Below are 12,721 nucleotides of genomic sequence, written 5' to 3' on the forward strand. Positions count from 1 at the left end.
AATTTACACATTGCCAAAGAAGGACAGTGGGTGTTGGGGCCAGTGTCCCATGACTGAGAGATGAAGAGAGGCTTCCTCCATACCTATTTGTCCGGGAGTGCCTGGGGGGCCGGGGGGACCGGGAAAGCCTGGTGGTCCAGGTAATCCGGCATCTCCGGGGAATCCACGCTCGCCTTTGGGGCCGGGCAGGCCCAGTCCCGGGGAGCCCCTTTCTCCTGGAACGCCCTTAGTGCCAGGTACTCCCGGGTAACCTGAGTCCCCTGGGGGGCCTTTGATGCCATCACCCTGCGTGAAAATTCAGTTTCTCTCTTAAAATCCACGTAAACCTCAAAGGCAGCCATACCCCACTTCTCCTTCCCGTTCCCCCGAGCTGGTGTGATGGACGCAGAGCAGGATGGCGGACATTCACAGCACCTGCCATCACGGTCTGACCAAGCACAAAACCAAGGCAGGCTTTATATCAGTCTGAGTGTTTACTGTCCTCTCCCCAAGCCCCTGGCATATCCCCTCAGCTGGGACCTTCGTTCACAGAAGCTTCTGATGGGAGCAGTTCGGCGCAGGCTTGGATGAATGGCAGTAGGAGCACTGTTCCTACTGCTATGATGGGGTACTGGGACGTATCCCCCATTCACAGGGACGATCCATCTTGAGAGGAAAGGCAGTCTTTGATTTGGACCAGAAAGAGCAGCTCACTGGAGCAAGGAGACACGACTGGATTGAAGAAGCGGGGGCTCCCTGTGGGTGAAAGTGCCCAGCAGGTGCAGAAGGAGAGGGGCGGTGGAGCGATAAAAGGGGGCTGTGGGCGCGGGGGTTAGGGGATTGAGGTCGGCGGGGGCAGACACGCGGCCGGCTCCGTGCTGAGCGGATCTGAATGGGCCGGTGCCACAAGGCGGCCAAGTCCCAGCCCATCCACCCGAGAGCCACTTGTGAGGCTGGGACGCGCCAGGGGCAGGCGGCAGCCCATCCATGCTCCTGAGCATCCCCACCTCTCTGACCCTCCCGCAGCTCCCAGCCCCGCGGAGACCCTAGGACTGCAGACGGGGACCCGCGCTCCGTGCGGACGAGCCACGGGAGTGGCCGGCACACGCTGGGCTCAGGCGCGGGGCATGCAGCAGTGGGCTAGTATGGTTGTGCCACACCAACTCTTTCTGAAAATGGTTTTCAGGGTTGTAACTAGAAAAACAACACCAGGTTACTAACAATCCAGGTGTTTTCCAAGAGCCCAAAGAGAAGTGCTCTGAAAACTGAACAGTGCTGTAGTGGGAATGACCCGGGTGGAGCGAGCAGGTCTGGCCTGGGCATGAGGCCAACGAGCCGGCGCAGGGAACCGCGGTGTGAGCCTCTGACAAGGACGTGCTGTGGGTGGAACCGCGTCCCCCCCCCTCCCCCCGGGATGCTGGAGTCCCGACCCCGGCCCGAGAATGTGGCTGCTTTGGAAACAGGGTCCGTGAGGGCCATGAGGGTAAGGGGAGGCTGGTGTCTCACAGACAGGGAGATTCGCCCACAGAGACGGCGGGCACGCAGGGACGATGATGTGAAGACACAGGCAGAGGACAGCCGTCTACAAGCCAAGGGACACCCGAGGCCGCCGGACCTGGCGGAGAGCCTGCAGCGGGTTCCGCCCCGGGGCCTCGTTCTAGACTCCCGTTCTGTGCTCCACAGGGACGCATCTCTGCTTACTCTCACCATCCCCTGTGCCCTCTGGGCTTGGCTTCCAACCCACCTCCCTGTTTCCTCAGGACAGGATTGCTGCTCGTTGCAACAGTCCATGCTGCGCGGCATTCAGCGCAGCGTCAGCACCGCGGGCGTCCGAGGCGCGCAGGCCCAGACCCATCAGGACCAGGGCGCTGCAGCCCCACTCTCGCATGACTCACCGGAGCGCCCGGGAGGCCTGGGAATCCATCCAGCCCGTCGCGGCCAGGGACACCGTCGTCACCTTTCAGCCCCGGCACACCCGGGACACCTGGCTGTCCCCTCTCACCTGGGAAAGGATTTGCAGAGTGAGGCCACTCAGGCAGGAGCAGCTGCAGGAGGACTGTGGGTCCAGGAGCTGCCGGGCCCCGAAGACTGACCTTTGGTGGTGACCGCTCTGGAATCCCCCTTCACCCCTTTGGGCCCGGGAGGTCCAACGTTGCCAGGGGAGCCCTGTGGGAACAAACACACAACGCCTTCCTCCTTCATTCTGTTAAGGCCACCTGGGAAGGTGAGGAGTTTCACTGCGTACAGCCTGGGAGCCCCCACCCGCCATCAAGCCCAGCGCTGCCCCAAACAACTTTCTGCCTTGCGAGAGATGCTCCGTCCCTGGCCGTCCACTTTGGTGGCCACCAACCACAAACGGCCACTGAGCACTTGAAGGTGGCCAGTGGGACTGACTTCTAAAATTTCAAATCATTACAACATAATGGAAGGAGCCCTACGTGGCTGTACAGTGAAAACCAGAAGCTTGCTGCTCCAAGTGCTCCAAGTCTGCGGACCAGCAGCATCGGCCTCTCCCGGGGGGCTTGTGAGAAACGCAGAACCTCAGGCCCTACCCGACACTGAACTAGAATCTGTATTTCAACCAGCTCCCAGGGATTCACACGCTCATGAACTTTTGAGAAGCAATGGTCTAAAACAAACACAAGGTTGCTAACTCTTAACTACGTTATTTAGAATCTGAGCAGGTACTAAGCCTCCAAGTACAAAGGATGGAAATTTGTGCTCATTCAATGTTGAGAGCAGCAGTGTCCTTTGTGGACAGCTTGTCTTCCAGACTGAAATTAAGGCTGGAAAAAAAAAAATCATACTTTAGAGACAAGCTGAGTATAGGGACACTAACATTTTAGGTTGTGAAACCTAGCGTAGGTCTTTCGATGGGCAGTAATGAGCAGGTCAGCGGTCAGGATGTTAGTATGTGTCATGTGCTGGTTTTCGGCAAATCTTGGTTGTTACTTGCAGGAATGTGGGAACTTTTAGTGTTGGTCTAATGAAATGGAATGTCCTGAAAAATTCCACAGATACTTGACTTATTGATTTAGTTCTCTGCAGAAAAGGGCAACATTCTTTCCGTGTCCAGGAGTGTGTCGCACGCAGACGGTGCTCAGTACGTGTGCGGGGCAAACAGATGGACGGATGAACTCATTTACTGACTGACTCCCGACTTCAAACACGCTCTCCCAGACTCTATCGGTACAAACATTAAAAAACAAAACACAAACAAACAAACAAATCCCATCCCAGGCATTCCTCCTGCTGCAGGGTTGCCGGACCCATAAACATATAATTAAATGCAAGACAACAAACAAAATGCCACAGGTCTTTGAACAAAAACGCCGGGGGCATGTGCGTCATACAGTTGGAGGGAAGATTTTAGACATCCCAGGTGCACAAAAGGGGGTCCATTTGGCTTCTAGGAAATATTTGATCATCTTATAAACAACCAAAGATTCCACCAGTTTTGCCTCTCGTAAGTTTGCAACTCTCACTACATACGCATCTGCATCTACGAGCTAAGGCAGCCAGGACTTGGAGACAGTATCATTTTTAAACCAGGGTAAAACATAGTGCCTACTATTTTTAGTTGGATAAAACCGTGTGTGTTCTGAGAAACCTCGCAGGCGTGGAGCGGAGGGTGCTTTGGATCTCATTTCGCCTGCAAAGCTCCCGTGCCACGAAGCAATCAGGAGCGACCACCTTCCGTTGTCAGCAGCTCCGTGGGGCTGCCCCTCCCCAGCACCAGGTCACGGAGCCAGATCGCTCTAACTGTCCTTGGCCCGGTGTCCTGAGCAATTTTTCCTCTATTGCTAAGCACAGCAATAGAGTTTTCACTTTATAAATCTCTTGCAGCTCTCTTTTTAAGTAAAATAAACAAATAAGTAACAAAGCATATTTTCTTTGCTTTTATCTAAAATTGACTTTGAAATCATTGGTTAAAACCTCTTGCCAGAGAAAGAGCTACAGATGCTCTTCTCATAGGCGTGAACTAAAGTCGGCTTAGTTGATAACACACGGGGAATCCACCGGCAGGGAAGTTTCGTACATTCCTAGAAATTCATGGTTTACTTGGAGGTCTCACTTCTTATCCCGTTAAGGGCGACTTCATAAAACGCTTAATCGTTTCTGTACTAAATTTCAAAAGGTGAATGTTCAGGAAGATGTTTTACATTCAAGATGCTAGGTGTTTTATTGTTGTTGGCTTTTTTTTTTGAGATCTAATTCATACACCATAAAATCCACCATTTTGAAGCATATAATTTGGGTTTTTTTGGTATTTTCACAAGACTGTGTAACCATCACTAATCTTTAATTGCAGAACAATTTCATCCCCGCCCCTGAGAAGACCTCACAGCCATGACACACTCACTGCCCGTCCCCCCGCCCCCCCGCCGTTCCCCCCTGCAGCCCCTGGAGACCCCGATCTGCCTTCTAGCTCTAGATCTGCCCATCCTGGACACTTCCTGTGAATGGCATCATATGACATCTGTTCTTTTTGGGACAGTCTTCTCCCACTCAGCATGTTTCTGAGGCTCGTCCACACTGTAGCAGGTGCCCGAGCTCCTGCCCTCACGAGGGCTGAAGGATAGTCCCCTGTGTGGGGACACTGCCTTTTGCTGATCTGTTCATCAACTGATGGACGTTTAAGCTGTTTCTACTTTTCGGCTTTTATCAGCCATAAGTTTGAACATCTGTGCACAAGTTTCTGTGCGGACACGTGTTTTGGATTCTCTGAGGTTCCCAGCAGGGTGGGGGGGGGGCCTTGCGGGGCATACAGCAGCTCTACCGGACTTTCTGGGGAAACCTCAAACCATTTTCCACAGTGGCTGTGCCGTTCTCAAGTTCCTTCTGGAGCACCTGGCCCGTGAGTGTTGCTGGTTTAAACGTATGTTCATCTAATAAACCAAAGCAGTCAAGGGCGTCCTGTGAGCTTCGATAGGTGCCTCACCTTGAACCCGGGAAACCCAGGGATGCCGTGCTGGCCGGGGTCTCCTTGGCTCCCTTTCTTCCCTGGCTCTCCACTGATGCCGGGAAAGCCCTTGGGGCCTGGCAGCCCCGGGAGCCCTGCGATGAACTGATCACTCTCTGCGCACTTACAGTCCCCAGTGTCACCTGCAGCGTGAGGCAGAGGGAAAGACTCGTTACTTCCTTTTGAAGCGTGTGCTAGACACTTCCGGGCTGTGCAGGGTACAGAAGTCCAGGGCGGTGGGGGCTGGCCCGACGAGGAGGCACTCCGGGACCTCGCCTGCTCCGTGCTCCGCGGGGACTGTTTCCGAGATGAGGAGCAGCAGTTCCTCCCCGGGATGCGGAATCCTGCCACGTTTCCCCAAGATGCTAAACAGTATGTCGTTTACCGAGGTGTGTGTGGAGCTGAGGAACGGGGGCCTCCCGGGGCAGGGGCTGGGGGGAGACAGGGTTCCAGGGGCTGGGGAAAAGGGGGAGCCACGGCTCAGACACCAAGACCCAGGGTGGGAGGCAGGAAATAACTCGACCTCCCTTCTCTGTCTTGCTGTGGCAGGGCCCCGGGAGACCACTGCTGGTGGCATAGAAGGTGACAGGAGGTGGCTCACGGGGACGAGGGGTATACAGCAGTGTCTGATTCCTGCGGTTGGCCCCGTCCATCGTGGGGCACCCACACACCCCACATGTGCCACAAAGGTCAGGGTGCACTGCTTGGGGCCACCGGGGCCGGCCCTTCCCCAGAAAGGCAGCGTCCCCTGGGTGCAGCGTATTTCTTTATTAGAAACTCCGTCTTTCTGCTCGTTCGACCGCACCTTGCCCACCAACTGGGGGTGAGCCACTGGGCGCCCTGCTCGGTCCTGTCCCCGCCGGTGACTAATTCCTAACTCGGGGAGACACGAGCTGTGACGACCACTCTCTGGGACTCTGCGGGGCTCGTGACGCTGCCTTTGAGCTGAGCGTGTGGAGGAATCGTCTGCTTCAGCCCAAGAGGTCACTGCTCTCCTCCGTCCCCCCGGGCTCTGCACCCCCAAAGGTTGAGTGATAAGGGGGGAGACAGAGACGGGAGAACGGAGGGCTGGCACAGGGCTGGGTGCTCAGACAGCGCGGTGGGCGCCACGCACCTCAGCCCCGGGGTAACACCACGGGACAATGGGGTGGCTCCCCGCCCTGCCTCCAGCATTCCCGACGACGTTCCTTACCTTTCCATCCTTTCTGTCCGCGAACCCCAGGGAAGCCAGAAGGCCCAGGGTAGCCCACCTTCCCTTCTGTTCCTTTAAGGCCGAAAAGGAAACCTAAGGAGAAAACCCGCAGGGATGTGAGTGCCGCACCGTAGACCCCCCTCTTTCCCCACACCCAGGGCTGGAAGGGTCACCGCCCGGTCTCCCAACAGCGGATGCAGCTCCATTCTGGGACACCCCTTTGTGGCTGCAGCCCCCCAGGGATGGAGGGAGAAGCAAGAGCTTATGAGTTTAGTTTTCCTGTTGAAGCCTAGAGATAAAAACCTTTGCTTTTAAGAAACACGGAGTCCAAAGAAAGGTTTTCACGTTTCAGCCATGTATTTTATTCTATTTTTAAGACAATTTTTTTTTTTTTTTGGTTTCCTAAGGTTTCATTTTTACTAACTGTCTTTTCTTGTTTTTAGTCTTCCATATAGTTTGAAACTCTGAATACTAAACACATTCCTAAAAGACTCATACTTTAAGACCAACACAACTTTGGGTTCCCCAAAAGACAAAAAACCAAAACAAACCAAGATATAAAAATGACCTCGGTTCCCTATTGCTCTGCCCTGGGGCAGGTGCACACGCGGGTCTGTGAGGTTAAGGCAGACAACTTGGGACCGTCTGACTCCAGCACCCCCACCTCCGCTTTCCCGACCCTCACCCCCAGTGGCTAGGATCAGGGCCCCTCAGCGGTCCTGCGGCGGCTCCAGGCCCCCGGAGGTCGGCGCAGGGGTGTTCAGGGAAGCGTAAGAAACGGGCTCCCAGGCCGACAACTCCCTCCCCGTCTTCTCGACGGCAGCGCCACCTCGTGGTGGGGACGAGGCATCACGCTCCCGGGAACCGGCACTGTCCCCCGGAGCCTGTCCTCGCGGCCAAACCCCACGGTGCTCACAGCCCCACATCCAGAAACCCCCAACGCCCTGGAATGCCTGCTGCCACACCTCCTGGTACCTGGCGGGCAGAGACGAAGAGGACACTAAGGAAGCCGGGAGGAGAGGACACGCCGATTTTAAGGGCATCTGCTCTCTGCTTGGAAAAGCGACACCAGACCTGGAGGTCCGAGCGTTCCTGAGTAACTACATTTATGGCGAAAAGGGCGGCAGCGGCTCCTGACCCGTGCGTTCGGTGTCACCACATTCAAGACGGTGCCTGTCACTCACGCACTGGGGCGTCCAGCATCGGTCCGTGCTAGCCCCGCCGTGCGCCAGGCGCCGCGCAGGCTGGAGGGAAGACTGCAGACCCTCGCGGTGCTCACGGTTCGGACGTGGGACGTGCAGACACACAGTGGCAAACAGACCAACACAGAGCGTCAAAGGATGGCCAGGGCTGTGCGAACGGGGGCTCTCAGAGAGTAACAGAGAAAGCCCATTTCAAGTAGGGGGACAGGAAAGCCCTTTCTGGGACCGGAGCCTCGGACCCGAAGAGGAAGAGAGAGCGGCGGAGCGTGGGCACCAGCAGGGGTGTGTCCGCGAGCCCCTGAGGTAGGGGGGAGCCAGGAATCGGAGGGGAGGTGGAGGGGCCATGCCAGGGGCGTGGATTTTATCCCAAGGGCAACAGGGAGCCATCAAAGAGGTTTTATTTTAAGTAGGCCCCACGCGGGGCTCCACGCGGGGCTTGAACTCCCGACCCCGAGATCATGACCCGAGCTGCAATCGAGAGTCGGACATTTAACCAGCTGAGGCACCCAGGCGCCCTAAAGAGTCTTGAGGAGGGAAGTCACACAAATGCACAGGTTAAGGATCTACGTGCCCCCTGCGCAGAGACTTGAGCGGAGAGAGAGAAAGAGGAGAGGCCGGCCACCCAGCGGACACACACCACACACCGTGGTGGCTTCATGGTTGACTGAAGAGCAGTGGACAGAGTCAAGAGGCACAGGGGTGCGGGCGAGCGAGGTGTCAGTGCGACAGACACCCAGGGTTGTGGCCCGAGCTGCCGGGGCTGTGGGGAGGGGTGAGGCCCAGCACAGGGGGCAGGTCGGGTCGGGGACCTGGGCGGCAGGAGACCCAGAGTTCAGCTGGACGCACGAGGATCGAGACGTCTGTGAGCCAAGCAGGGTGGCCACGGGACGGGCCACCAGGCTGAGCGAGTCTGGGACTCAGTGCAGACCTGGGCCGGAGACACGGGGACAGCTGGGGAGAGCCTGAGCTTAAATTCACGGAAGCCGCGGACTCCAGCCAGGTGGAGGGTGCAGACACAAGGGAGGGCCAACGAAGGCACCTCTAGGAGGATGGCCAGCGAGCTGACAGGGGAAGGAGGCCAGCGTGGAAGGAGACGGCCAGCTGCATCCCGGGCCTCCGGAGCAGGACGGCGACCCCAGGATGTGCCCCCGGGTCCCTGGCGACCAGGTCGAGGGCACGTAGGCCTCGGAGGACTTTGTGGGCTCTATTTTATGCCTCCAGGTTCTCCCGATGTTGTGAGGGGTGCAGCAGACAGGTAAGTATTCGATCATGGATATTTCAGGGGTGTCGGGGTCTAAGTGTGACACAGTCACTGCTGGCGAACCCAGTGGCCGTCGGAGGTGCACCCTCTTTGCTATGTGCTTTATCTAACGAGCTAGTAATTCCACACCAGTCCTGCAGAAGAGCAGCGCACCTCTCAGATGTTCTCAATATGATTTTCTTGACGAGGCCAAGGGCCATGGGCCGTAACGAAGCTGCCAGTATTCTGACTTGTTCTAGAAATCACTGGAACTGCCCCGACACTTGATTCAGCGAACTCGGCTAGAACCAAGAGCAAGCAAAATATTTAGCTCGGAAAGAAAACTGACTGCATGGTTTGGTTCTGTGGGAACTGCAAAGAGCGAAAAATTCTGGTTTTCGTTAGTAGCAACACATAAAACGGGATGGACTGCAGTTAACAAGAAAAGAGTCCAAGAATTTCATTCCAGGGGAGAAGTTGAAGAACTGTGTGGGAATCAAGGTCACTGGTATTAAATTCTGACTATGCACAAAAATGTTTTAAAAGGCCATTATGGTTGGCTACTTTTTGTACAAGAGACTGCCTTTAAAAAAAAAAAAGTGATTTGGAAACAATGTGTCTCATGGGGTAAAAGAAATATTTCCAGGAGAACTTAAGTTGTATGCTTTTCATATCTTAGGCTGATAAAATTTATTGGATACTATTCCATGCGTTTACAAATAAAATATGCAAAAGAAACTAATTTGTTTACAGATAACTTATATTAGTAAATCACAGACTTACTAAGCAAGATTTATACAAAGCAAGATGGTGTTTGTATCTTTAGCAAAACGGAATTTAGTTACTGGAATAATGGCAAGGTCAGCCTTCAGTCACACTCCCTTAAAGAGGCAAATTTTTATGCTTTTAAAAACTTTTAACACATCACTTTCTGTTGCCAAAAAGGAAAACTTAACAGATAACATTTACTCAGGAAACATAATGCTCACAGAAACTTGGCCATTATCACTGACGTCACAGTAATAAATATTACTTCCGGGATAAAAATACATTAAAGATAACACTGCTCCAACTCTTTGGCAAACTCCAGGGAATTATCTACACCTAAACATTTTCAAAAGAATGTGAGAATCTGGCTTTGCCAGTTGAAGGAACATTGGAACAGTAGAAGCATGCTAACTTAGACATTTACTACAGAACACAAAACGGGGTCAGAGCAGGGACTGCTGGTCGTTTAATGGAAGACGTATGGGCACAGATGGAGCAGACATCCCAAAACCACCAAGGCACAGATCTGAGCCCGACCTGGCACTGAGATCCAACACGTCTGTTAGCAACATGATGCTCTCCCTACCTGAAGAGAGGAAGCTCTAAGAGATTATGGGGGAGGGGGCAGGATACCAGCGAATTTAAAGTCAAATATCCCGAAAAAAGGCTGATAAACTGTGGACCGTATCACGGAGAAAGACATTGTGACCTCACGTTTTCTTCCAAAACCTTGTTTATGCAAACTCTTGAGGGGATGAGATGTTCCCGTCAGGAGATTTTACAGTGTCTAAAACCACCCTTTAAACCTGGAAGCCGAAGAGATAACCATTTTTGATGCAAGCTCAAAGACAGACTCACGGTTCCCTGCCTGCTCGGAGCATTCTCCACTAAAAGAGGAGCCATGGAAACACGGGAGCCTGGAAAGCCACTCTGCACGAGGATCCGATGCTGCCCCAGGCCGCACGGGGCCCAGGAGCTCATGCTTGTCTGGTTTATAGACACTCCTAGTCCTGCCTCTCGGCCTTGGCCACGTCGCGTTCGGGGAACGCCGCCCCCTCGTCTGTCGACTGCTGTCGGGGACAGGTTTGGCCCTGCATACGGGTTGAGAAGGCAGGTGATCAAGTCTGCCTAAGATCACTAAGACAGAAGAGGGAGGCTACAAGTCAAGGCAGGAGGCCTCCGCCCTGGAAGAAGGTGACGGAACGTATCACAGAGACGCCCGGCAGCTTTCAGCTTTTGCACCTGCTTCCAGACTGCGCCGCTCAGATGTTCCACCGCAGGGCTGACCTCACCGGAGCCACAGTCGGCCAAACCCTACTGGGTAACGTCCACGGGCCTGCTGGTACTCAGTGGCTTTTCTGTTTGCACCCCAGAGCACCTGCCACACCCCAGTGCGATGCCTACTGTGTTGGTTCGTGGAATTATTTAGCAGAGAAACCCTGCACACCTCTGGCAGGGGCCAGGCTGCTCCTTCCGAACCTGAGTTTCCTTCCACTTACCGTCTGGTCCCGGTGGTCCGGCAGGCCCTGGGGGTCCTGGGAGTCCTGGCCTTCCATCAGTGCCCGGTGGGCCGGGGTACAGTGCAGGGATGCCTGGGTCTCCTATGAAGCCTTTAGGGCCCATTTCACCCGGTAAACCTCTCTTCCCATCTGAAAATGCAACAGTGACCACCAACAGCATGAGACTTGGGATACAGAACATCTGGGTTGGCATTCCCGTCCCCCGGGGGCCACCAGGACTTGCGATCTACAGTCCAGTCAGTGACTTAAGGGTCTCGCAGGGAGACCGCTCCCCAGACGGCCTGGGACACACACGCTAGGGCCGCTTCGAGCTGCCGAGCCTCGTCTGTGAGAGCCCAGTGGCAGAGCCGAGTGGTCAGGAAGGGGCCGGGGCTCTGTGGCAACACCCGGGCGGGGGCACACGTTTGATATCACGGAGTCAATTACCTTCATCTCTGACAGACGTGCCGGGGAGGCCGGGTGGGCCCGGGTCTCCTGGTTCACCTCGGCTTCCGGGCTCCCCATGGGTCCCTGGGAATCCTGGGTCACCTCTGGCACCTGCGACCGAGACAGGCCCCCCCCGCCTCAGAACAGGACTGCCTGCGTCTGAATCCGGTTCCTCCACTCTTTACGCCCGTGATCTTGAGTTCTGCGCCTCCATTTCTCCACCAGCAAAACAGGGCTACCATCGGTCCCCATCTCAGGGGGTGGTTAGGAAAAGCAAACCAATCAACAGGAGTGGAGAGCGACTGAGACCCCTGCCCGCGCCCAGTGAGCACTGCATAAACGCTAGCCATCAGGAATGAGTCAGAGGAGACAAAATAAAAGTGCAAACCACAGACCCTCTCATTTGTTTGGAAGAAGAGCAAGATTAATTGTTTTAGTTACCTTGCAATCATTAAGAAAAAAAAAATACAAGTCTCCTCCAGCCTTCTGGGTCTTGACAAGCTCCTGCAAGGCTACTCCGTGAAGATACATTTATTTTCTTCTCTTCCCTGAGGGAACCTGCTCATTAGTCAGCCTATCGTGCTCAGGAGCCCTCGCCTGCCAACTCACCAATTTAAAACCATCACCTTCCCAGTGTGGTTTCAGAAATACGAGGTGTTGAGAACAGGAAGTGGATGGATTCTGGGCTCTCGGTCAGGGACGTTTTTGGGAAAAATGGCCCACATTAATTAAAAAACATTATGTTCCCGAAGCCTCAAAAGGCAGTATTTCGATTTCACCATAATCACTAACAGTGAGTGCACCTCATGCTCCTTTTCCTGGGGTTTCTGGCTGGGCAGGCACGCCACGGCTGGACTCCACAGTCAGGAGGGCGCGTGCATAGCTGTCCAGGGAGGGCGATCTGAGGTGCTGAGCATGGATCCCAAATACGCTCATTTACCCGGATGTGTTAATTGGCAAGAACGCATGAAACACAGCTATCTTTGCGTTGGGCGTTCTTCTCTCAGGGGCTCGCTGGGCTCTGTCCTCAGCCATGTGCTGTTCTATGTTCTCATCAGTGTTGGACAAACACGTGCAAAGTTTGTTGTTAAAGGGACAGATGGTCCCCACCACCCAGGAGAGGGAGTGTTTGACCTCTGGACATATAAAGCAGGGAGTCAGATGATCTGCTGGGTGCAGGAAGAAAATATTAGACCATCTTTATTTTAAAACACTCAGTCTTTAAAAATCCCTTTCTGAGGTGTCTGAGGTAGTACGTACACTTTTCAGTCCATTCAGGTAACCTACGATCTGCCTGGTACTGTTCCAGAAATTGGGGATGCTGCAGGGAACCACGATGGCCTTATGGAGCTCCATACATCATGGATAAATTATCCATAAGTCCATATACATACAATTATTCAGACGGGTGCTGAAAACATTTTTTTTTTT

General features: G+C 54.3%; 1 protein-coding gene across 3 annotated transcripts in view; it reads right to left on the bottom strand.

The window, feature by feature from the left end:
* The window catches only part of COL4A2 (collagen type IV alpha 2 chain), a 168,285-nt gene that overhangs the window by 25,713 nt on the left and 129,851 nt on the right, over nt 1–12,721 (bottom strand). For all 3 annotated transcript variants that reach the window (XM_035726796.1, XM_035726798.1, XM_035726797.1), the window contains 7 exons: nt 11,291–11,401; nt 10,844–10,993; nt 6,135–6,227; nt 4,922–5,085; nt 2,073–2,145; nt 1,875–1,981; nt 84–285 (listed from right to left, as the gene is read on the bottom strand). In XM_035726796.1, coding sequence (XP_035582689.1) covers nt 84–285; nt 1,875–1,981; nt 2,073–2,145; nt 4,922–5,085; nt 6,135–6,227; nt 10,844–10,993; nt 11,291–11,401 — 900 coding nt within the window. The remainder of the gene's footprint in view (nt 1–83; nt 286–1,874; nt 1,982–2,072; nt 2,146–4,921; nt 5,086–6,134; nt 6,228–10,843; nt 10,994–11,290; nt 11,402–12,721) is intronic.

The sequence above is a fragment of the Zalophus californianus genome, chromosome 3, assembly GCF_009762305.2.
Source record: "Zalophus californianus isolate mZalCal1 chromosome 3, mZalCal1.pri.v2, whole genome shotgun sequence".
Lineage (NCBI taxonomy): Eukaryota > Metazoa > Chordata > Mammalia > Carnivora > Otariidae > Zalophus > Zalophus californianus.